We start from the raw sequence: 27,971 nt of genomic DNA, 5'->3' as shown, positions 1-27,971 counted from the left end.
TTACTAATTTCATTTTACTTGTATAATTCGCTTCTTAGTTAAGACTTAAATGTTATTTTTTGATACTTTTCTTTTTGTTTTTACATTGCCTTGTAAATGAACGCACCGTCTTATAAACGTGTGCCGCTGATACAAAAGCGTTCGTTCAATAAATTTATCTTATCTTATCTAGACAACGTTTTTATTAGTCAAAAATGCTCTCCAATTGGAATGCCATTCTAATATAATAGTGCGTCGTCTTTTGGTAATTAGTCAGTACAGGTTTAATTGTTTTAAATTTATACGTAATTTTACTAGTACTTTAGTTGAGAGATTCAAAAATAAAATATTGAATGAATGTATGATGAATGAATAAAAAAAATATGACAACGCCCTCTACTTTTTTAACAATTTGATTGGAATGCGCATAAACCAATCAATTCAATGTTTTGATTTTGTACTGTGTCTGTTGCTCACATTCTCTCTCTCTGTTTTTGCTGTGTTGGTTTTCTTTCTTTTATGCAATTTCCGCTTTAAAAATAAAGAAGTTTGTATCGATGAAGTAAAGACCTTACGAAGACGATTGGGATCGATTCGACGACTAAAAATGGTGTCTTACATTGTGTCCCGCTTAGTTGTGTAAGTATGCCTAGCTAGCTAGGCCTAGCTAGGCTATTCATGTTTGTTGATAACGGGCGCATCATGGCATTTTTGTCTGGTCCGTTTCAGATCTGTTGTCTGGCCACGGAAAATCGCACTGGCCTAGGCGGGGGCTAGACTATTATTTTAATTCAATTAGGCCTAGTCCTAAGCCAACATTTATTTTTCAAAAGATAATTGCCTTATTTACCCTGATATGGCCTAGCCTAGACTAGTAGTAGTAGTAGTAGGCCTATATATGTTGTCAAAATCAAACCTGGCTTGTCGGCGGATGTGAGAAAATCCAATTCCTTGCTTGGTTGGCAGTTTCATTTTCAAATTTTGCAAATCTTTTAAATCATGCATAACAAATAATTAAGTACAGTGGCCATCCCACCCAGAAATAACCTAGCCTCGGTGCGAAATTAGTTAAAGGGCAGCAATTTCTGGTTCATCTGCTACATTGTTCAATAATCATAATGGAATTATCACATAATTGGTATATATATTTGGTATATTTATTTTCTCGCCATTTTCCTACTGTAGAGGACAATTTTTTACAATTATATGTGGATACGTACAGTAATTTCATATCAGAAGTATTGATATATGGCCATTTTGTGTTATTTATGATCTGAATAATTTGAAATTGCGCATGGATTTCCTTGCACAATTTTAAGGAGTTTATTCAAATTGCACAAAACAATAAAATTAAAATCTATAACAAAAATGAATTTGATGATTTATTGCGAGACAAATTGACAAATTGTTATCCAACATTTGATAATATAGCTAATTCAAAAGATTCTGTATCACACACATATATTTATAAATACTGTATGAAGTATGTTTTTTTTCCTCCATCGTTTATTTTTGTTACAGTATAAAAATCAACTTCTCCCTGTAATAAATTGGACATTGGTGAACTTTGGTTAGTTAAAGTGGGAGGCAAAATAGTTTACAGTTACTAGTATTACGTAGTACTGTAGGTAGGCGATTAGATTTAACACAATACTTTGTTCACTGTTACTGTCACAATTCTGTTTAGGAATTTTATATTGAATATCTGAATTAATCTGCTATTGATGTTACCTAATGAAGTGTGAAACTGCTGCTTTTCTGCTCTAGCCCACATTTATCTTTGACAAATAAAGGTTCATGTTTGAAACCATGATTTGTGGTTGATTAATTTTTGTTTAGTTTAATTTGTTTTTATTGCCTTGTATACTAAATCAACGATGGAAAAACTATTTGCAGTGAAAGAGATACACAGTACATTACTGTAGCTCAATACTGTTAAGCTCTATCTACACTATCAAACTTTATGTGTCAAAAAAATGCGATGTGCCCATTTATGGACATGATGATGTCATATCACTACCATATTTAAGCATAGCACTACCATATATAGGCACATCACACTTTTTTGACACATAAAGTTTGATAGTGTAGACAAGGCTTAAAGCTCTGTCTACACTATCAAACTAGTGTGACAAAAAAAGTGTGAAGTGCCTAAATGTAGTAGTTATATGACATCATCATGTCCATATATTGGCACATCACATTTTGTTAAAGTTTGATAGTGTAAACAGAGCTTTACTAATAGTAATACAGAAAATGTCACTATTATGTATGATAAACCAAATAAATTCAAAAGGGAGCAACAAAACACAGTGCAGTTAGCACAGTTTGTTAAATCAACTTTGTTGTAACACACTGTATTGACAGCTCTAATAAACATACATTATGTGTTCTGTTTTCAGGCTGGTGTTTGGAACTTTGTATCCAGGCTACTCATCTTATAAAGCAATTAAATCAAGAAACGTCAAGGAATACGTAAGTTTCCCCCTCCCCCCTCCTATTGGCAAGTGGAGATGATGAACTTTGTCTTATTTAGATAACCGTTCGTTCGTCTAAAGTGTTGTGTTTATTATGTTAATACTCATCATTCTTCACAGCTGTGCATGATAACAGTCATGTGGCAAAAAGCCTCAAGCCTCCTTACATTTATAATGTTCTGTAATAATCTGTAGGTAAAAGTGAGTTCTGTGTTCATTACCATGATTATCAGCTCAGTGTACTACGCCTTATTAATAATAATAGTAGTCTGTACAGTAGCGCCTTAATACAATGTTTCTACGAGCTTCACACACAAAAATGATCCATAAAAATATCCTAAAGCTAACAAGTCTACACTTTCAAAATAGTTTGACAAAAAAAGTGTGATGTGCCCAAATATGGTAGTGATATGCCCAACTATGGTAGTGATATCACATCATCATGTTCATACAGTATATGGGCACATCACATTTTTTTGTCACATAAAGTTTGATAGTGTAGTCAGAGCTTAAGATAGTCAATGAAAGAAGAAAAGCAGAGGAACCATTTACACGGCTCCGTTCTCCTGCATTTTGAAGCTCCCATATGAGAAAAAGTCATCTGTCTATCCTACCAAAAGAAGAAGAATAAAGATGTTTCTTAAAACATTATGTGGTAAGATAGACCGTTCCTTTCCGCGCCGCTTTATCCTCCCTAGTATTTTTAAACTAGGTACTCATTTACAGATGCTGAGTGGACTAGTCGGGAAATTGTGCGAAGTACTATACACATGATATTGATAATAATATTAAAATAATAATATCGAACATATAAAGCACTTTTTACCGAGTCTCACAGCGCAATGATATGTACAACTATCTTAAGATGAGTAAATTAATTTACAGTATCTCTGTTGGATGTCTGTTTTAAAAAAAAAGCATCCTACTGTACAGTATAGCATTGACTTTTGCATTTTCTTTCCGCTTTAACAATTCATTTGTTCTTTCTGACCCTGTTGTTGGCCAAGGATACATTTATTTACCCTTAATAACTATACACAGTACTTCCACCATCAGTTTATGTTCAGCAATGGCATTAAAAATTAAAAACAAATGCACATTTTTAAATTGGATGTTTCCCAAAGGCATTATGTAATCTTACTCACATCCTTTAGAATTTTAAGGGAATTTTATAAAGGAACATCTCCTTGTAATCTCTTGTTTATTGGTAACGATTCACAGATGTTGAACTTCACAGAGTCATGATGTGGCAATTTTTATCATTGCCAATAATTTCACATATTATTTGATCGGCATACTGTACAGTAGTATTGATCAATCAAACATACAGTACAAAGTATAAGATTATTAATATACGGTACTATTAAGTGAAGAACTAATTAAGTAATTTCAAGCAAAGGTTCACCCTCCACTATCCCCTTTCTCTGTATCAAACTTTATGTGACAAAAAAATGTGATGTGCCCATATATAGATACAATGATGTCATATCACTACCATATTTGGGCGTATAACAATTTTTTTTATGGCAAAATCATTCAAAATTAAAAGGATAGTCAAGAACAATTGACATTTGTCTCACTCGATTGTTCTAGAATACTATTAATGCAACAATAATACCATTTTCAAATGCTCCTTTCAATTTATATTAAGTGCATGACTTGAAATATTTACTGCCAACTGCTACAGTAAATCTGTATTATTCACCGTTGTTCTACGCCAAACTGGTACCTGTCCCTTGTCTGGGTTATATTATGAATTACTTTGCCTTGTTAGCTAAATATTAAACCCATGCGTGATCATAGAAATCATAATTAAATTCTTCCGAGACTGCATGGACTCTGTCAAAGGAAATGGCTGGTCTCGGCGGTCGTCACACTTTTCTCAGAGCCCCTTTTCTCACGGACCAATTGCTAACGGGTTAATCCGACTGTAAGGCTAACATTTTGTGCGGCTATTTCTGCTCAATGTCGGGAAATGAGTGAACATTACAAAACATTAAAGTTCGTCGTACCAGGCTATTCTTGGCACATGTGGTTTATAACATTCATGATGTTCAATAGTCAAATAATGTTTTAATTTAAAGATGTATTGTCCCCCAAAATCATGAAAAATAAAGATTTTTAAAATCGGACTTTGAATAGGCCATTTTGCAGTTTTAATGAAGTTGTTCACTTCCATAAGAAAAAAAAACGGGGGAAAAAAATTATTTCACCTATAAAAAGACAAAATAAACAGTTAAATTACCCAAAAACTCATTGTCTTCCAGACAATTTGACCATTTTTTGCTTTAAATTACATTTTTCAGGTAAATAAATTTTTTTCAGACCCAATTTTTTGTGAGAGTGAATAACTATTATGTGACATTAAAATAACATATTCAACAAAAAAAATGAAAAAAAAAAAATTTTTTTTAGGGGGACAATATATCTTTAAACATTTTTTCGATTAAACTTGGTCACTGGGTTGTTCTACTGTGGAATGTATACACAAGAAAATAGTAGCTAATATATTCTGATTAATCTCTCCTAAATTAGAGATCTTGTAAAGTATATGTATACAGTACAGCTCTGTGATATGCCCATATATGGACATGATGATGACTACCATATTTGGGCGTATCATTATACCATATTATTTGGGTACATAACATTTTTTTTTTGTTGAACTAGTTTGACAGTGTAGACAGAGCCTAAGGGGCGGTAGGGAAGAGAGGTGACTGTATAAGTATTCCTCTATGGTATTATAAGATATAGTACAACTGTATATTAGAACCCCTCCTTATGGTAGTGATATATCCAAATATGGTAGTGATATATCCAAATATGGTAGTGATATATCCAAATATGGTAGTGATATATCCAAATATGGTAGTGATATATCCAAATATGGTAGTGATATATCCAAATATGGTAGTGATATATCCAAATATGGTAGTGATATATCCAAATATGGTAGTGATATATCCAAATATGGTAGTAATATGACATCATCATGTCCAGAAATGGGCACATCACATTTTTTTGTCAAACTAGTTTGATAGTGTAGACAGAGCTTTAGGAACATCCCTCTTTAGGGTACACTTTGATGAGTACTAAAAGTGTCCCCATAATATGGTTCCTATTGCCTAAATATGGTAGTGATATACCCAAATATGGTAGTGATATACCCAAATATGGTAGTGATATACCCAAATATGGTAGTGATATACCCAAATATGGTAGTGATATGACATCATCATGTCCATATATGGGCACATCACTTTAGGGTACACTTTGATGAGTCCTGAAAGTATCCCCTTAATATGGTACTTGCATCAATTTGAATATTAGTTTATATGTCGTATTTTGAAATTAATAATCGATGAACAACGTTTTTTAATTCACGTTTCAAATTGAACACAAACATTTCCCAATCGAATATGCCAGCCAATGATCAATTTATACACGTTTAAATCTTAAAAGCAATTAACCATTCCATTGGATTTATCTTTTTATCAGGTAAAATGGATGATGTACTGGATAGTGTTTGCCTTATTTTCCTGTGTTGAAACATTTAGTGATATTTTTGCTGCAATGTAAGTACGAATGTACATAAATCAGTTGATTTTATGCAAAAGGATTTTTAGTTTTAATGCATTTTTAAGAGATATCTGGTTTTATAATAAAAAACAGGAACATTTTCAATAATAATTTTATTTAAAAACTTTCAAAAGTTTATAGATTGTGACATTTTCTGAAAGACAATTTCATCAGATTTATATCAATAATAATTTAAATCAAATGTTTTGCATTAAAATGATTTAAATTGAAACGCAATGAACTAGGTCAGGAAGCACACAGGAACAAGTCTATGATGGTTTAACGTTGTCAGTGAGCATAGATCTATACAAGACCTATCCAGAATGCGACTACCTTTCTATTGTTATCCTGTCATGGCTTGTCTGATTGTGTTTGGTGTATGTCTTGACTTGTTTGTTTCTGTCCAATCTTGTCTCTTTGACGATAATAATACATAATTGGAAAAGATGATTTTCCTGTTTACTATGTTTGAATAAGTTTATTGTGTTTGATTAAATGCATAGTCATCCAAAATGTCCCTCTTTAATGGTATCAGAAATGCAAAATATAGGGTTAAAAAACATTTCCATCTAAAAGAAATTACAGAATATTTTTTCTTCTTCTTCTTTTTAAACTGGTCACATGACTAAATAGCTTATTTTTAAAATTTTATATTTTATAACTCGCAAATTACAGGATGGATAAACTATTTAATAATGTATTGTGCTTCTAAACTAAGTCTTATTTTAAGGCTTAGGGAGTGGAGTTGAAAAAGTCAGGAGTTACAACCCTGCATTAGGTCGAGATTGAACCCCGGATCTTGGGTTTGGAAGGCAAGCACGTTAACCATCAAGCTACAGCTCTCCACTAAATAGATTATACAGCTAGTAAAAACCATCAACACAGTGTTTATCCAAATACAATAGCCCTTGATTGAAGGAGAAGAAATTGTAGACAAAATACAATTTATCTCCAACTTTTTAGATTTAGAATCATCACTTTTACATTAAAGATAATTATACTGTATTTATGATTGTTTGTTGTACTATACCATTATTTATTTGTATTGTACTTTAACAAGTATCATTGGACAATGAAACAAGTTTCTATAATTAGAAATGATTTTGTTATATTTTCTATTTCACCGGTAAATTTGGTAAAAAGGTAATGTCATAGGACAATGATTCAATTATTATTATTAGAAATGATCTCTGATTGATATTTTCATTTATCTGGGAAGGGGGGGGGGGCGACAAAGAGAGAGAGCGAGACCACACATCATTTGGTCCATGCACTGACAGCTTTTTTCTAAATAAAAGGAAAAAAATATAAATGTAATAGTTCAACCAGATATGTATCCTATTATTTGTATAATCCAGGAAAAATTGCTGCCACATTATTTGTGGATATAAGCACATTAGACAGAACAATCATATTGAATTCATATACTGTTATGTAGTTTAAATTGTCTCATTACATAATTATATTTTGATTGTATAATATAACATTAACGTTAATGTTTTTATTTACCATAATAATAGGTATTATACAGTAAGCATGAGAGTGGTTAAGGAAGCTGTATGTCATTATTTAAAACATTTAGTCAGAAGCCAAGGATTACATGAAGTGATTAGTCACTGACTTTATTTCAAAGCTTCAATTATCCCAACTATTACACAACACTTGAAATGATTGAACTCCAGAAAAGTTCAATAATTCAGTTTGGGATTTGATACTTTAGGTCAATTGAAAATGTCTCTGAAAATTAATATGATTTATAGTTATATTATTCATACTGTACTACTACTATTACTACAGTATTAAGGAGACACCTTCCCCAAAGAATCAACCAAGAAGTCCCCCCTAATACAGTAGGGGTGTGTGTTGTGTCCTCTGAATAAGGTTTTCCGGAAGAAGTACTACAGTCAAGTGTACGGTTTATTATCTATAGATACAATATGAACTGTCTCTGTGTCAGTAAAATAAGACGATAACTTATAGTTTTAACAATGCTTTAGTATATATTGTTTGAAGGTTTGCATGGCGAAATCAAATGTTGATATAAAGTGAGGAGAAACTCAACAGTTCTTTTCAGAACTAATATTTATGGTGTACCGCAAAATTTATATCAACAATGCTGTAGTAGTTTTTTGAAAAATTAGTGGATAAAATTGATTTTTTAGGAAGATAATATCTGTACAGCTTCTAAAAAATGTCAATATTAACCAATTTTGTCTGTTTTCCCACAGTATTCCTTTTTATTATGAGGCAAAAATTCTATTTATTTTCTGGTTAATTTCGCCTTGGACAAAAGGAGCCACATACCTGTATAGAAAATTTATTCATCCTACACTAAGCAAGAAAGAGAAGGTATAGTATTAAAAACAAATTTATTTTTTACTGTAGTACAGAGAATTTACTGTACAACTTTCAACTATGTTATCTATGAAAATTATGAAATAAACACCAAAAAAAGAAATGATTTTATGTATGAACAATTAACAAGAATTATTATTTAATATAAAATATTTGGTATTGTTTGTGGTCGGTGTTTACATGCTGTGGTAGTTGCATGTAAGAGAACGTCATATCCTAAGTAGCTGTGTAGGTGTTCTAATAGCCTACTACAGGATAATATCATTAGTGATAAACAGTTTAATATTGTCATTAACATTACATTCCATCTAGGTCTGCATCTATAGTAAATAGTAGGTTATTTATATTTTGGATATACCAAATTTTTTTAAATGTAAAGGGAAAAAATGTAGACTTTTGCACAATAACAAACCATCCTGCCCAAAACAGGAAAATATGGAAACAAATCGTGGACAGCATAATGTCGGAATGACGGAAAACGTTTCAAGACAAGAGAGAGATATTTCATTTTAGATGCAAACTGGATTGAATGGAATTTGTAGACTTTACCACTCCAGTCCTACAGTACTGTACTGCCAGCTAGATGCAGTTATATTAGGCACATGTGGCCAAGGACTACCAATAGTAAATTAGTTACTGTCAGATAGAGGGTAATCTGCAAAACCAAACAGCAAAACTTATGAAAATGAAAATTAACTTTTTAAATTGATATTTCAGGATATCGATGACTATATAGCACATGCTAGCGATAAGGGATATGAAGCATTTCGTAAAGTTAGTCAAAATGGGCTTCAAATTGCTGCTAATGTTGTCATGAAGTCAGCTGTCAAGGTAAAACTAATGATAATTTGTGTTCATGCATAGCAATAACTATTACATTTTTTTATGGTTTTATTGCATTTTAAGGTGGTTTACACAATATAAAAGAACTCTTTATACCCTTTTCACATCTGCAAAATTTAACGAGTTGTGTCCAAGTTTGCAAAGTGTAAGACTGCTCGCCGCCTTTTGAAAACTTCTGTCGTATCTTTTAACACTAGCATGTCTGAAAAGTATACTAAAAAGTTGTCCAGAATTGGGACCATAGTCCCAAATGGTCCCAAAATTTAATGGAATGGTCCCAGACCACATATCTATCTGTATATTCATTTTGGTAAAGATCTTGTAATTACTTTTTGAGTAATCCTGCTAACAAACAAACAAACCAGGTTTGCAAAGTGTGAATACAAATTTGGGGAAATTCTACCGAGATTTCACAAGGTTTGCGTAGGCATGTGTGAAAACGTGTAATAAGTGGGGAAATCAAACCTGGTTAAAACTTGTTACAACAATTTATGCAGTGTGAAAAGGGTATAAGATGATAGAAGCTGTGATATTTGGAATTGCATCCACACATACAGTACATGTAGCTTCGGTTTCCATTCAGCTGAACTTTTCCTGCATAGATTTTAGTGGTCAAGTTCCACCACTTTTGTAGACACATTCCTGAATACTGATATGTTGCATCTACAGTAGGAGACTGTCAATGTCCCGGGCACCTATGGGCTAGCCCAGTGATAGTATTGCATGGTACAAATGTGTTGACTACAGCTATCTAAATCAAGAAAGTTATTGACATAAACCAGTGTATACATAACAACCGCCTTTGGCGTTTCCAGTGCTCTATTACACTTCTCCTGCAGAGAGAATGAAGTACAGTGTGTTACATATCTCCTACAGGGAATTTATTATATATTCATCACTCATATCGGGTTGCTAACATTTAATATAAGTGGTGGTGAGTTTGATGGAATTAGATGAGCACCTGTGGATGAAAGTGACTAGGAAAGTATAAACATAAATAAATAACTGTACTGTATTATGATGGTTTCTCAATATACCATATCATCAGCTCAATTTAGTGCTGGTTATAGATGTAATACAGTATCTACTAAAAACACTCCAAGATACTGTATCTTAGTAGGTGAGTTTTTTGTGCTGGTAAAGCTATGGAGTCTTACTACAAGTAAACTTTAGTACATAGAGAAAAGCCCTTTAATACTACAATAGTTTGGACTATGTACACAGTTCTGTACGTCATAATCATGTGGGGCCATCTTCCACAATTACCAAAGTATGAAGTAAACTTAACTACACTAGCCTTGTGTTTTTTTAAAGCATGGGGCCTATAATAGCATACTGTAGCTATGAATAAACTTGCTAGTAAGTTCAATTATAATATTAATATCACTGTGATGTTCATTTCCCACGGCAGCAGACTGAGGCCCTGACTAAGCACACTCATGGGATGTAATAAATGTGATTAATCCCTTCGCAGCGTCATTGACTCAAGACATTAGGCATCATCTAGGCCAGGCAAAGATACATTATTTGTGTCTACAACAATAAGGGGACAGCGACGCTGCCAATATGCTTGTCGGAAATAAGCGTTTGTAGATCTATCGTCCTTCTTTAGGCCAGATTAATTTCTTTTTTTCTTCCTAATTTGTTTAAGCTTTGATACTGCAGGCATATTAAGCTCTGCCTAAACTAGTTTGACAAAAAAAGTGTGATGTGCCTAAATATGGTAGTGATATGCCCAAATATGGTAGTGATATGACATCATCATGTCCATATATGAGCACATCACATTTTTTTGTCACATAAAGTTTGATAGTGTAGACAAGGATTTAGATTAGGATGTAATGTTTTAATTAAATTAAAGAGACTGTTTGTCATACAGTACAGTAGTATTTAGTAGTTTACAAAATCCGAATTTGAACAAGTTGATAGAACATTGAATGCTTGTGTAATCGGAAGTTGCGATCTGACAGTCACAACTCTTGGCATACAGAACCCTCGTGAGACTTTGCCTGGAGTCTCTTGGATTTCTGGTTCATCTCAAGGGCTCTAAGAATATAATATGTTCTCCCTGATTTTCAATTTCCTTAGAATTTCTCCCTGTTTCAATTGTTCTATCAGAATATAAATGTATAATTTTATACAGTACAAGGACATATTATAGAACTTTATGTCTTTCCATAAATTTGAATTTATTTCTGTACAATATTCCTTAATATTAGTAATTAAGATTTAGTTGGAGTTTTCGAAATTTTTTGTTTTATATTACAGAGGTTTCGCAATCTTACGAATACGATAACGAAAACGGATACGTCACGCACACGTATTCGTTTTTGTAAGCCAGTAAAAAAGTGTTGCTTTGTAAATAAATCAATAAATATATAATTATATTATAATCCTAAATCATTCCTGATTCAAATGCAAAATGTGCAAAATAGATAAAAACTATACTTGTTTTGTATGTAGTTACGAATATGACTGGTGATATTTGTCAACGCGAATACGCTTTACGAATATAAAATGGGGATCAGCTCAAAAGATTCACAAATGTGTGACGTATCCGTTTTCGTTATCGTATTCGTAAGGTTGCGAAACCTCCCTAATATTCTCCCACTTTTTCACAGGTAATTTTAATTTTTAAAAAGATGGCATCAAGTCCCAATACATGCCCTAAATACACCTCCTTTTTCTGTTTTAAGTAGGTATGGTCAAAACATACAGTAGCACCAATAAAACCAGAAATTTTAATTCCAAAGATTTAAATCAATACTGTAACACTACTGTATTATACAGGATGATTGTTCAGCCACTATACTGAATGATTAAGTAATATTAGTGTATGTGTAAATACAGTACACATTTTATTCTTTAAAAAAAACTGCCCGTGGGTTTAAATTTATTTGGCAGATTTATCATGGGAGACTTGTCTTTCAACTTTCTGATAGTTTGAACACAGCTGTGAAAATGCATACATTGAATTGAGTAATAAAATTGAATCCGTCGACATTGATGCAAATAGGATAATGTTTAGCCAACACATGTTGTTATTTTGATAGGCTTTTGATGCGACTTGATTTTCCAATTGATTGAGGGTTCTCCTAGATTTTACCGTTGATAGATATAAGAGAAATGTATTATATTCTTTGCTATTTAATGGATTCCTGGTTATGGTGAATTATTTGGCTATATTTTGATATCCTACCCTTTCATTATTGCTAAAGTTCGTACCATCCCATTTACTGACTGTAGCCTGCTTACAGGCTTGACATGAATGACATAATGAATTACTATGCTGCAAGTTAGTGGTCCTAAGCCTTGAGTATGAGTGCTTAAAGTTCTTAAATAAATATTTGTTTTCACTGTAGTAGTATAACAAGATGTCCAAGTAAAATTACTGTGTGTCTTTTAAAGTTTCTCGTATCTCGTTATACTACTATTAAACATGTTGATATACGGTATGCATTGTAGCATAATCATTAAAAGGATTGATAGGTGCATGGAGTCAGAATAATTTTTATGATGATTATAGGGCGTAACGTCCTATATGAAGGTCTAGGCAGAACAGTAGATCTGGGGAATAATCTATTCACTGTGTACAGGTTCACGCTGAAAAGCATTCATTCATGTGTTCACATTAGAACCCTTTGTACTTATGTTCACATTAGAACCCTTTGTACTAATGTTCACATTTTGTATGTTTTCTTGACACTGTCATAAATCGCTCTAGCATAACCTTTTAATAAATGTTGTTTATTACCCCATAAGTAATCTAATTTTAACTAATGGGCCATAAAAAGGAAACATTTGTGTTTTGAGTTGTCTGTAGTCTCTAAATTCAATTACAAACACATCTGTGACAGAAAAAGATTCAAATTATGTTGAAATTTGTTAGTTGAGATTACAGTTTCAGGTCATTATACAGATTGTTTCATTAAGAATTAATTTGACTAGATTTTGAAATCATCAACTTCCTGATGGAAAAGAAAGTAAAGTTGTTCATTTAAGACAAAGAAATAAGTTGTAACTAATGTATCGTGATTAATTATTCAATCATTCAATTAGTTATTTCATTAGTTAGAAGGCAAGGATCTATCAACAGAACCTATCTTTATTTAGATCCTCTCATGAGCACTTTTCCTGATGACGAGGATGTCGTGAGGCCGTATAATGTTGTTTAGCCAAAATCTATTAAGCTCTGTCTTCACTATCAAACTAGTTTGACAAAAAAAGTGTGATGTGTTCAAATATAGTAGTGATATGACATCATCATGAAACTATTATTTTCTTTTTTCAAAAGAGTTTGGTGTCCTTTGTACATTTATCTGTTGTCAAAATAGCTGCTTATAAAGCTTGTTTCCCACTAGGACATAACGCAAGGACGTAAGTGCAAGGAGAGTAATTTGATCAGTCACGGCAAGATGGATCTGTGCTACTTCCTCGCGTTACATCCTAGTGGGAACCAAGCTTATTTATCTTAGAGTTTAGGATGTTCTCATCTACAAAAACTTTTCACTATTACTAACAGTACACAGTTAACATTGCATTTAAATATTGAGTTTAATTTTCTATTATGGTGAGTATGATCCTATATATGGTGAACACATGCCTATATATGGTGAACACATGCCTGTATATATGTTGAAGATATAGTATGGTGAATACACTGTACATACAGTATTGGTGAGCACATGCCTGTATATGGTGAGCATGTGCCTGTACAGTATATGATGAGAACATGCCCATATATGGTGAGCACATGCCTATATATGGTGAGCACATGAGTATGTGACTGCCTTCCATTGTGTTTATTTATATATATAAGTATATAAATAATACCATTTTAAGTAGGATGTAACTGAATGTGAAAATATGTACACTGGTGTTTTTGATAAATTAGACGGAAAAGACAAGTGGATAATTTTGGAAAGTGAAAATGAGTTTGTATCCTAAAATATGATTATATCTCGTACAAAGCTAAAAGAAACGAATTTAGAAAATCGGTACAAGATGTAGAATTTCAGTGACGATTAACAAGGTTACTTGGTTAATAAAAGATTGGTTTACATCAGTTCTATTGTTTTAAAATGAGGTTATGAGGTTACCGTGCTGTGGTGTAATGTGATGATGAAACAATTATTTTAAATTACAAATTAGTTCACAATCATCGTACTATACATCATTGGTATAAAGTCGTCTTCTCTAGGCCTAACTTTATTTTAGATAATTCTAAAGTATGTTTAGTTTTTTGTTGGCACAGTTACTAGAAATGTCATAGGATTAGACTCATAGCACATTATCTATGATAGAACTATGTATAATATTAAATTAATAATGTTCGCTGCACATGCAGATAACTTCATTTGTTGTTGATTCAAATCTAGTTGTAGCCAAGTTGGCCCATAACATTTTTTACTAAGCTCGGTCTATACTCTCGAACTAGTTTGACCAAAAAAGTGTGATGTGCCCAAATATGATAGTGATGTACCCAAATATGGTAGTGATATACCCAAATATGTTAGTGATATACCCAAATATGTTAGTGATGTGATATCATCGTGTCCATATATGAGCACATTTTTTTGTCACATAAAGTTTGATAGTGTAGACAGACCGTTACTCACAGATTATGTGAATTCAACAAAAACTTTCTTATGATGATACCTGTCATTTCAAATCATGTAACGTTTGTCCCTACAGTCTCAGAAACATTCATTATATGTTTATATTTGGTTGGAATTACTTGGATTAATTGAAAATGAGGGATGACACAGGTGCTGTTTTGGTTTTTGACCCTGTATGCTGACCATTGTCAGGTGGACTTCCTTAAAACACGTTTATCAGCTGATATATTTCTCAAAGCCTAGTGGAACCATCCTGTTTTCCTTTTCATACTTACAATATCCAACAGCAGCAGCCTATTCAGGATGAATAAACTTTAATTTATTGAGCTTATAAACTAAAGATCATTTAAAGCTGAGAGATTGGAATAGAGAGATTCGTTAGTTATAACCCTGATAAGATCGAACCATGTACCTTGGAATTGGAAGGCAAACATGTTAATCACCAAGTTCCCCTACTATAATACAGTTTATATTAGATATGAAGTATTGCAACCATTTTCCTACAATACATTTACATCGACTTCACAAAACCATTTTATTTTTATTGTGTACAGTAGAACTGCGGTTGAAGTGTTGATTTTTGTTTACGTCACAATATAGTACTGATCCTTTTGTGTGTTGCTTATTACAGCATTAATTTAATATATATTACAGGCAGAGTTACAAGCATAATGCCTGTGTATAAGAAAAAGAAACCATGAAGCATTTACTGACAAATTTGTGCCAGGGAATTGTCGACAAATTTGTCTGGGAAAGGGAATTGAAAAATGCCAGATCTTACATAGTTTGCCAAGAAGAAATTTCATGATGGAACGGAAAAACATGCAATGTTTACATAATAAAATAATAGTATAGAAACATTAGTCAGGTATTTATAATAATGTAAGTTATATATTGTAAGTTCCAGGTAGGAAAATGTGTACTGTATCTAGGTGTCTGATTGGCCAATGGTGGTCATGTGAATGTTGCGAGTTCATTGCCCGTTGTCATCATCTTTAAATTGGCTTTTATTTACAGAACAAGTAATGGTGAAATACAGTAAACTTCAAAGTTCATCAACACTAAAGACATAAAGTAGATGTGAAAGAATTTGGTTTATTTCATTTACAACACTAATTGGTTACCAGATCTTATCAGCGTTCATACCGCAATTCCCTGAACTTCTTAGATGTATTCAAAATACTGCGTAGTTATAATGAAGAAATAAACTGTACATTTAGTGAATAAAAACACATTTTTGGACCAGTACTAATACACAAATGCCTAATATTTGAACATTATAGAGCTATGAAGTTCCATATTTATATTTGCAATTTAAATTGTACTAGTTATATTTTTGTAATATCTTCTCAAAACAGTATTATTAATGTGTGTGTGTGGTGCTTATGAGAATTCCTACACTATTATGTAATGCCAAAGTACTAGAGCATGATATGCTGACGCAAAATTGAAATAAATATTTATTATTGAAATCAAGATTTGTTTTTATATTGTATGAATGAGTTTGTAGAGAGCATAGTTAGTAAAAAAAATTGTAAATTTATCCTTTTTAAATCAATTTAATAAACGAATATCTATAGAGACATAAATAGAACAACTTATCAGCAATAAAGATGAACCAAACTTTAATCTATGTGAATCTATTCACATTTAAATAAAGTTTTGCAATAATATAGTACAATACATTGATTACTGCTGGAAAATCAAAATAGAATTTGAATATATCTCAAATATTAATGTCAATTTGATTAGGTTGAGACCACATACTATGAAAAAGCATTCCAAAACAGTGGCTACTAGATAATAAAAATGAATTCATGCTGATTTGACAAAAATTGTTAGCAATACCTGTGGAAGGAAATTGATTGAAACAGGGTCAAACGATTAGTTTACGTTGTTGACGGTAGTTTGGTGTCGAGTGGTTGATCAAAGGGATGTTGATGTGTAACAGTATGTGTTGATGATTAATGAAATAAAATGTTTGCTTGTTAATTTAGATGATAAACATACATTTGAACATTATGATATCATATCACTACCATATTTAAGCATATCACTACCATATTTGGGGACATCACACTTTGTCAAACTAGTTTGATAGTGTAGACAGAGCTTAAGATAGTCTGAAATTGGCAAGTAGTATTCAGGTGGGTTCGACGGGCAGATAATTCAGATAGAGCAATCATAAAATGTTGTGGCATTGTTCATGAAATTTTGAGTCATATGGCAGCACATTAACCAGGGTTAGGTCTCTTAATTCAGACAGCATGGAACTGATAGAAACAATATGATTTGAACTAGTCATCTAGTGGCCTCAAACAATAGACTCTATTGTCTGCACCGTAGCATATTCACCTGGGTGTGGTCTGGAGTACCCATGCAGCTCTATCTTTATTTCATTGTTACTAATTTAAACTGACCTGAAATTAATTTTAACTTGGCTGGTTTAAATGCGAAAATGAACTTGCATACTATGCTACCACCAGAGTGGCATTAACTAAGGAATTATCCTATAATTGTTGCCGTCTCTAGACAGTTACATTTGGCCTGACCTGGAGAAGGAATATTTACCTGGTTGGTTCAGCTAATAATTTGCAGACAGAACTCAAACGCAAAAAATTAAGTTGATTAAATCTATCCCGAGTTCAGTAGATAATTATGAATCCAAATACAGACTTACTTTTAAAAAAAAATCACAATTTTGTTTAATTACCATTGATAAAAGATGCAAACAAAAGTTAATTTAGAAACTATCATGGCATTGCATAAAAGTTGTCTGTTCAACCAAAGTTTTGTCATGCATTGATCATGGAAAACTTTAAAAAAAATTCAGTTTACAGAGCGTAATTGGACTGATTAATTTTGCAATAGATTTTCTTAATCCTTGCTTTTTTTTAAATATTAAATGAGATGTAATTATTTGATTTTGCACTATTTTTACCTAAATCAAATTGAACAATTTTCATATAATTTGTATGTTCTACTTAGTTTTCATAATCAAAATAAGGTATGTTTTCAATTAAAGATATTAAAGTCTATTGGCAAGATTTTATTATTATTATTATTAAAGTTGCTGTATCTAAGAAAAGCTTTTCATTTAAACTTAAAAGATATATCACATCCAAGTATTAATTTTTATTATATTACATTTTATGATAATAATTTTAATGATGAGTAACAAGAAGAAGACGAATCAATTCTTTATTTATACCAAAATTGTTTTTTGTTGTTGTTATTTTACTTATTTAGTTTAACCCATGTTATGTAAATTTTTTATGTTGTTATTTCTTTTTATTTTTTTTATTTTATTTATTTATTTATTTATTTTCTTTTTCCGTGTTGTTTTTATCTAATCTTTGTTTAGGCATGTCTGTCACAAGCTTTTTGCTTTTTTGATCATGCCTTCTTCAATCATATTACCTTTCTTTACACCATTTTGTTGACTGTTTTATTTTGAAGAAAATAAATGTTACTTTGAATTGAATTGAAGAGTTTAACTACTGTACAGCGAAAATGTTGCATTTTATCTTATCAATCATGAATCAAAATGGTTTTCCTGAACCTTCCAAGAAAAAAAAAGTCATACTTGCATTTTGCATGTGAACGGTGAATATAAAGTGTTGACAGGGGAATCCCTGTTCAGGTTTAAGTTTCCTTTTAGGCAATAACATTCAGTTAAAACTTGGTAATTTAATTAAGAAGAACAGGTATATGCTCACCTGTTATGTACCATCTTCTAACGTTTAACTGTAACGGACAGCTTTTGATCTACAGGCGAGAGTGCTCTGTAACTTATGCTGTATAAGGCTAGATCGGAAACCATTAACTAATAAACCTAATATGATATATTGCTATACCTTCTTTGTAAATGTGATGATATACAGCTCATCATTCTATGAATTGCATAGTTTAGCATCGCTGGATTATTAATATTTCATAAATCTACCAATACATATTTGGTAATAATAAGTAACATTTATTTCAAAATTAGTGAGAATACAAATTATAAAACAATGTTTAATAGTCTTCATCTTCACCATTTATGAATTAATTAATTTCCGGAGTTTCTGTGTGCCTGCAAATTTTTATAAATTTGATCTCTGGTGCACATTCATGCAATTGAGGGACAAGTGCTGTTCTATTCCACTGTATCCAATCGGGTTTGAACAATACTATGAAAGCCCCAGTGGTCTAATTGTTAGAACATTCCGGGTTCAAATCTTGGTTGGGGCTTTTTCTCACTCTCAACGATTTCCTCATTTTTATCGTTTCAAATTAATTAAACAATTATTTCATTTCTTTTCCATAACATATTCAAAACAAACAAAAATACTGTAGATAACAAATATTTAACTGAATAATGTCGTATCATTGAAGTCAATGAATATTATGTATCTATTCCCAGTGGGAGGGAACTGACATAGACATTCAAATACTTTATTTGACATCATCATCTCCCTATTTGACAAACATTTGAATTCACTGGATTGCTCTATAACATGTAGTGTAGACAAAATATTGGTCTGTATGTCAGTACTGTGTTCTGCATACAGCAGACAATGATCTAGTCTTTAATGCGGTATTTTAGCCAGAATTGCAATATCTGACATTCTTAATTTCCCTCTAAATTTGGATGTGTTTATGCAATTGGTAACTACTGCCTGTAGATTCTGGTTTAACTGCTGAAAGAATAGTATTAAATCATTTTATTTCATACTGCATAATACAGTTTCCAAAAATAAAATCAAAGAGGTACTACAATATATAATATAAACAGCTCCAATAATAGAATCAATACTAGGTACTACTACAGTTGTTACCCAAGAGGATGATGGAAAGGGATTTTGTGCGTGCATCATATCCTATTATCATCCATCCATAAAATGACTATCTATGTACAGTATACATCTCTGCAATCCTAAAGTTTAAAATGATTTTGAATCACAATGGTTTTCATCAGTTTTGATTGGCTGCCGTATCTGTTATGCTATTTGTATCAAGGTCTACCATCATTAAGATTGCATTTTCTTAATACATTTCGCCTTCCTTGTGGAATGCTGTGAATTTGAGTAGTGAGCGCCCATTTGTTATACATTATCATAAAGTGTTAGACACATCAACATCTCTATTATCACTGTGACATTGTCTAATGTACAATATTCTAAAAGCATCCTATAATGTAATATATAATCATATGAAACGTTGCATTATATTGAAGGTATTTCAAGCAATATGTTATTCACAACATAGACGAATAATTTCCCAATTCTAATAATAATTATTTAGGCTATATTATCTTGAAAGTTTTTTTTCTCACTAATTTCACTGGAGAAGGAACATAGTATTGGTCTCGGAGGATACAATTGCAATTAATACACATAATTTCCATTTTTGAATAAATTCAACCCCCTCCCCCTTAATGTATAGATGATAGAAATGTTGATGTACCAAAATAAATATCTTTATTTCAAGACATTTTTCTTTGCATTATGAACTAAAATATGAATAAAATGTTTACGAGTTAATCACTTTGTTTTTCTTTGACAGGGTCAAGCAACCATAATTGATCAAATCCGCCGATATCAAGATGAAAATAAAAAGGAAGTGATCATTGACAGAACGATACAGGAAGAACCAGAAGGTAAATAGACAAAACAAAGCGTCTATAACGTTCACAAGAAAAGGCGTATAGCATGTGTAAAGGATTAAATCCAACTAGCTAATTCAGACTAAAAATATATATAAACTTTTATTTTGCAAATTCAATGCATAAAAATAATATGAAGTATCAAAAATAGAGACTTAAAAAGATTAATGTTTGAAAAAAATAAATTCATCAAACTAGAAAAACCAAAATTAACAAACATTTCAGAAGCACTACAGAATTTATTTGTTATTGTAACTAACTTTTAAAGAATGAAATGTTTGCTTAGTGTAGTAAATGAACCAAAATTTGGACACGACTTTGTAAATTAATTCAATTTTTGCCAACTGTTGCACCCAGGGTCCCCCCCCCCCCCTGCAACTGTACTCGTTCAACTATAGAATCGAGTCAAACTTGCATGTACAGTAGGCTGAATTGAACCTGTGATTTTTTTCTATAATACATGTTAAGCAACTAACAAGGTTCCATGATCTTGAGAGTTGATTTGATGTATTTTTCTAAATTTTGTGGAACTTTTCTTATTAAGTGATAGATAGAATGAAAGTTGAATGTAAAGGTTAAGACACATTGAAAGGCTAATTTAGTAATTATTCATATTATAAGTTATTGATATTGACAGTTAAAATGTGAAAGTATTGATTCATTCATGATTCGTCACTTGTGAGAAATATGAAAGTTTACCTCCATGATGGGTTACAATGACACTTTTGAGGGTCTTTCATACCTGTTCCGGCTTGATTCCGCTCCGGTGCCGGAAAATCAAAGCGAACGTCAATGTTTCGTTTTCACAATGCACCACGTGGCTATGCCACGTGAAAACAAAAGCATTGATGTTCGATTTGATTTGCTGGATCGGAACCTGTATCGAACCAGGTGCGAAACCCTTTACATATGTACAGTAAAAAGGTGGAAATAGAGGTCCTTTCTTCCTTTAAATTGTATTTCAAATCCAAAGCTCATTTGTCTTTGTAAACAGAAACCTTTTTATTGATTATATTCTTGATTTATTTTGTTATCTTCGTTTTCAGAGGAAATTGATGAAGGTGTGGTGATCAAGGAAAATGCAGAACCATTGGATAATAGAATAGTTGAAGAACAATTGCAAATAAGTGCGCAAGATGAAGAAGATTACCAGGAAGTGGATACCGATTCAGACATGGACTTTGAGCCTGATTTTGCACCCGAGCCACCCCAACCGAGCCCTCGCTATTCAACACGTTATGGTAGCAACAAGGCCTTGAACACTAGCAGAGAAAACATAACAGGCCTACCACCTCCACATAGAACAGTGCAATCCCCATACGATACTAGACATTCAAACCAACCTAACATGCATTTTGCCACACAAAGAACAAACAATACTTATTATCCTCCACCTACGTACAACAACATTGATTTTAACCAATTCGGCAGCGAGGAAGATATTGATAACGAAAGTGTGGACGAAGTTCGATATAGATCGTCACGTAATCGAGCAAGACCTAGAAGCAGTAGCATGTATTCGTCGATGGATAACATCTCCAGACGACAAATTGGACAGTCCCCGCAATTGAAACAGCGTAGCTATCATGAGTCGACGGAGGCGCTGTCAAAACGTTCAGGAGGATCGACATCTTCTAGAAACTCAGAGGTAGGGCGACACAAAAAGTTGAAACGATTCTTTCGCAGGTTTAAATCTCCAAAAATGAAGCGATCTAAAAGTCTAGAGGGAGATATGTAAATGTGGAAGTTAGTGGGGAAAAGTCTATCTGTATTTTAACAATTTTACTATAGAAAAAGTGTTTCCTAAATGTTAACACATTCAATACTTTTAAATAATTATTTTCTACTATCCCTTTTCTCTTAATATATATTAGAAATAGAAATTTTTTAACAGTTTTTATAGTGTAATATTTTGATATTTTATTGAATTTTATGACACAAGAGGCTTATAATTTAATTAGAGGCTATGTAATAGGTAAATTTTATTAATATTTTATTAATCCTAACAATAAACTCATTTATAAAACCATTTCTTACAAATATATTACCTCAGTATTTAAACCAGGTCATACTTAAAAACCAGAAAAATATTATGTAAAGAATATATTTTGATATTATCTTTTGAAATGCTAAACAGTTGTTATAGGCTCCTTGTAAAAGAGGTTGAGTATTTATTTTACAATTTGGTGAAAACATTCTGTTTTAAATTTTATCACCTACTTATTTTTTTAAACCAATTTCTTGTCTTGCATATTTTTATTAGCAATATTATTATGTGTTGAATTTACATACTTTAAATACCTTTATTGACATTTCATCTTCTTTGCAATATTGATATAATAATAATCTATATATTATTATTAATCCTGGTAAATTATCATTTGTGATGGCATGGTCTATTTTTACTGATAGAGCCAATTGAGTAAAAAGTGATTGAAGACCAACTGTTCAATTATCGTATGAACCAATCCATGCCTTTTTAGTTTAAACTTAAGACCAATGAATAGAGTCCAAATTGATGAAGAGCCAATCAATGATTCGTTAGGTTTGTTAGAATTTAGTTAAAGCTAGGCAAGTAATTTTAATAGTTAGGAGTTCTACTGTATGCAGGGACGAGTGAAATTACTCATTTCTATGGTAGCTGTTTAAGAATTTTTTTTTTAAATCATTGAGAGACTAAAATGTTCTCTCACTAATATGTGGTGCTATTTTATAATTTATATTTTTTTTATCAAACCTTGACATTTTAAATTTATAAATTTGATTTTAATATTTTACAGTACTTCATTCAAGTGGCTATTAAATAGTTTTTTCGCACGGTGCCTAGTTTTAACCATTCAACTGTTATTGTTTCAGGTTTAGAGTAGTATAGGAAATAATAAGAATAAAAATATAGAATTGACGACGGATAACAAGGGAAAAAGTGTAATCATATGTAGAAACAATAGCTTATAAGAGTCTTAGGTGATTGATTGTTTTGTTTCTGCTATTGGCATGCACTATGCAATACAGTACAACGATGGTTTTTAACATTTTTTTTTTCATTACTAAAACGCTTGCTTATTTTAATTTATACTGTATTCTCAAATTTTTATTTTTTTTTTGCATAATATTTCTTTCTCAAATTGAAAACATTATCTTCATCATAAGCAACATCAACTCTGCTTTTGTAATATGCTCCTGCTATTCTGTCATCCGCTTAACATGCGCTTTAGAACGCACCCTTATTTCAAAAGTTTTTCTTTTCTCAAATTCTTGTTTAAGCATCATTTTGTTTGATAATTTGAAAATGCTTACCTCATAGTAGAAAGTTTAACCTAATTCATTTATTAAAATATAATGTTTTGTATAATAATATAGTAATAATGTTCAATTTATATAGCGCAAAATGCAGGGCGCCTCTAAGCGCTGAACAGTCTACAGAAAAGTAAGAAGCAGAAAAAATAAATAGTAAATGTTTTATTATGAAATGCACTATAGAGCACAAATATTTAACTATAGTTGTAAACAAGCGGTAACTATGATAAAAACCAGGAAAATAAATACATTCTTATCTAAATAGTTTAATCATTTAGGATTAGAAGAAATTATTTTATTTATTATGTTCATTGTAATTTTATATTTTATTTTCTTCTTAGTAGTATAGAATCATTTTAAACTTATTTTATCTTATATTTAAATTTATAAATATTTGGTTGATGTTGCTTTTGAATATTGCACCTTATGTTGACCCACTAACGTATCCTTCTCCTCACGCACATCTCTAACTTTATTCACAGAGTCGAGGAACCTTCAGAAGGACGGGAAGCTTAAAATACAACACAAGAAGTTCAACCCTCCCACGGTAGCATGGATTTAACAAGATTTAACATCGACAATATCTCCTCCTCATCATCATTCGCCTTTTCTACTGTTTTTTCTACTATTTATCAATAAATGATGTATACTGACTGTTGTCTGTAGAGGAGTGTCCGCACCAAATTATGTTTTGGTTTGCTAATCTTGTGGTTTAACTTGAATCCGCAATAAAAGTAAAATATTCAAGTATAACAAAAAACTATGGGAATAATTTATTTAAATTATTAACAATATGTCAATGAGGTTGCCTCAATGAATGGTCTTGCATTCACTGTGGTTCATTAATAATAATAATATTTATTCAGTCACCAATGAAAAATAACCAATACTGGGAATAGGCTAAGGCTCAAACAGATTCTGCACTCACTCTATATATATATATTATATTATTTGTTGGGAGGTTTTATTAATTTGAATTATCTAATATGCTAACACATAAAAGGGTATATGAATGATTTAGTAAACCTAGTTTGCCCTACTGCATCGGGGTAATGATTCTACCAGTTAAAATCGTTAAAGAAACCACATCAATTTGGCCCTTTATCCCAATTGAGACGGGTAGAATTAACTATGACATGAGATGAATGTAAAGGGACTAGTATCATAACATTGTACTTAATACCTTAACATAGTTCAAGTGAACAAAAGTTATTGAGCCACTTACCATCATTTTCACTGTAGTAGCCTTTTGACATTGCCTAAAACAGTGTGTGTAAAATGTATGCTCTGTCTACACTACAGTAGTTTGACAAAAAAAAGTGTGATGTGCCTAAATATGGTAGTGATATCTCCAAATATGTTAGTGATATTGACATCCTCATGTCCATATATGGGCACATCACATTTTTTTTCACATAAAGTTTGATAGTGTAGACAGAGCTTAATGTAGCTAGGCAATGTGAATGGAGTATAATGCTGACTCACTATCCTATTTATCTGAGCACTACCAACATTATTATTTTAATGATAATTTATTAAGAATTACTTTCGTTTTAAATAAAGCAGAAAAAAAACCTAGTATAGATCTTAATCTAAAGTTTTTATGGGTTTTTTTTCGATGTATATTTTTTAAATATATAAAACAAGTTAATGCTTATGTTTCGTTTGAATTTGTGTCTTCCACTGTTGATTTTGTGTTAAAACTATTCCAATATGTATTCCATCTTTTTGTATACCATTACATTGTTATATTTAATTACATGCTATTTTGTATCTTAAAAAGTATTCCAGCTGTTTATTCAATTCTTTTCTTTTACTTAGAAACCTGTTGTCTTTATTCAGGCTAGGTTCTACGCTCTGTTTAGACTTAATATAACAACAGTAACAAGATAAATATTTTGGCACATATGGCGTTTCATATGAATAACTTAAGCTATTTAGTCATTTTCATTTCTTGATATTACTGTATGTTGATATTTGTTGTTTTTTTTTTCTCTGTGCAGTTAAAAAAGATTTTTTTTCTCTGTGCAGTTAAAAAAGAAGTTTTTGTTCTCTGTGCAGTTAAATAAAATTGCAATGTACTGTAAAAATTCCCTGTGAATGAATATTATTTGGCTACCAAACATGGAATGGATTGATTATGTTATTACACATAATTCTCATTGTACTCCTACTATGTTATGTATTTCATTATACAATGTGAATATCAGTTCTGAAGTATTTTTTGAAATTCTTAGGTTTGATTAAAAACTATTTTATTATACATATTTATCATAGTGATTTGGAACAAAATTATTTCGATAGAAATCTTTAAAAAAAAAAATGATTTTCATACATATTATATTTTATATATAATATATTATATTATTATCTTTACAAGAATGGTAATGTATAGTAGCCTTTATTATAGTGAGTTTTAATGATATATCATCATTAACATATTTTTCTATAATATAATACATATATTTAATATTTGTTGCTATGTTTGTTGTCTTCCATGTTGTGCCATGGTGCCTTACTTGATGATACTAAAATTATGTAAAAAGCAAGTAGTTTGGTAGTTTATTAAATTTATAAAATAATAGAAAAATATGTATCACAATTGAGTATCATAATACTGATATAACATGTGTTTCTGTGTAAAATGAATGCATTTGTAAAAAGGGTACACAGAGAAAAGCGCATTTATGGCAGCAATATTGAAATTACATAAGGTTAACATTTTTAAAAAGGGCAAAACTGAAGTAGCGAGAAGATAAGTATTTGCATCACCTAGTCAGTTCATAGATGATGTACCAGTCTGTGTGAAGGTATATCACCCTACAAATTTTGTGATTATCCATCACTGGCTTTCGATCTGCATCCCCCAGGTGACTTTCCTTCTCCTCCTCCTCCTTCTTCTCCTCCTCCTAGTCTGGTTTTCAGTCTCTGTTTCCTTGCTCCATACTACTACAACTGTAGAATTAAGTTAAACAGTAAGCGGCATACCGTGTAGATTGTCCCGCAAACCGTGTAGCTTGTCCCGCAAACCGTGTAGCTTGTCCCGCAAACCGTGTAGCTTGTCCCGCAAACCGTGTAGCTTGTCCCGCAAACCGTGTAGCTTTTCCCGCAAACCGTGTAGCTTGTTCCGCAAACCGTGTAGTTTGTCCCGCAAACCGTGTAGTTTGTTCCGCAAACCGTGTAGCTTGTCCCGCAAACCGTGTAGCTTGTCCCGCAAATCGCGTAGCTTGTCCCGCATAAAATTTGTATCTATACTGAGCAGAAACAGTCTGTCCGCTCTGTATTGTGTGTATATGGTCATAAGAAATAACAATAATAATAATATATTTTTATTCTGTGTAAATTGGCTTTTATACTACAACTGTTTCAATCAGTTAAATATAAAGTGTGCTTAAATAAAATACTAATTAAGCAATACCAGCATTTTGATCATTTGTAAATGATAATTCTTACGTAACAAATTCATTTGATGGTTTCTGTAGAATGAGTTTAATGTAAAATGTAAAATAATGTATTTGTGGTCTGCATGTTTTGAAGTGGAATTTGAAAATGGTGAAACATTGAGAAGATACTCTGTACATTTTCTGTAACTAACGATATTTTCTGTATGATATTCAATTAGTAGTTCTCCTTCACAATACAAATAACGACAGATTTGCCATTTTTTCATGTTTGTGGTCTTCATATAATGTCAAAACACAGAATTGTAGTAAAGTTTAAAGGTCATATCTGGTGCTGGGAACCAATTAGTTAACTAACAAATGTATCTGTAAGAATTGTATCTACATGAAACTTGTGTGAATACAGGCTGGTTCACACTAAAGCAATGTTCACTTAAAGAATACCAGGCTGCTTCTAGATACCTAACATTTATTGTATTTATTTTTTAATATATAACTGTGTGTAATTGCATTGTTAAATGAATTTGGTTATGAAGAATAAGGAATATCCGTACCTTTATTTACTGCCTAAATTTAAAAAATACCTCGATGGAAATAATTTGTAACATTATATCTATAATGTTGTAATGTAAAACATGTAATCATTTGTTTGTTATAACTTCTTTAATGTTAGTGTGTAAAATGTGTTCTTTTTTAGTACATGACATCTTTAGATCAACTTGTAAAATATGTACAGTTTCAGAAACGAAATGAAGAGAATAAAACATTTTTTCAG

The 27,971-nt window shown here is 31.6% G+C and overlaps 1 protein-coding gene across 1 annotated transcript; it reads left to right on the top strand.

The window, feature by feature from the left end:
• The first annotated feature begins 464 nt into the window (after positions 1 to 464).
• Positions 465 to 27,971, top strand: LOC140046280 (uncharacterized). Its single transcript, XM_072090863.1, has 8 exons — positions 465 to 618; positions 2,382 to 2,454; positions 5,955 to 6,031; positions 8,264 to 8,384; positions 9,108 to 9,221; positions 20,399 to 20,492; positions 21,545 to 22,146; positions 24,278 to 27,971. The coding sequence occupies exons 1-8, from the start codon at positions 587 to 589 to the stop codon at positions 24,344 to 24,346; spliced, it is 1,182 nt and encodes a 393-aa protein (XP_071946964.1). The 5' UTR covers positions 465 to 586; the 3' UTR covers positions 24,347 to 27,971.

This window comes from Antedon mediterranea, chromosome 4 (assembly GCF_964355755.1).
Source record: "Antedon mediterranea chromosome 4, ecAntMedi1.1, whole genome shotgun sequence".
Lineage (NCBI taxonomy): Eukaryota > Metazoa > Echinodermata > Crinoidea > Comatulida > Antedonidae > Antedon > Antedon mediterranea.
The sequence above is the reverse complement of the archived record's forward strand: the minus strand, read 5'-3'. Positions and strand labels throughout refer to the sequence as shown.

Excerpts from the sequence above, each read along its gene's own strand:
- LOC140046280 (XM_072090863.1), top strand. The coding sequence starts at position 587 with ATGGTGTCTTACATTGTGTCCCGCTTAGTTGT. Across the intron at positions 20,493-21,544 it reads GATACAGGAAGAACCAGAAG|AGGAAATTGATGAAGGTGTG; the intron begins GTAAATAGACAA and ends CTTCGTTTTCAG. Across the intron at positions 22,147-24,277 it reads CATCTTCTAGAAACTCAGAG|AGTCGAGGAACCTTCAGAAG; the intron begins GTAGGGCGACAC and ends CTTTATTCACAG.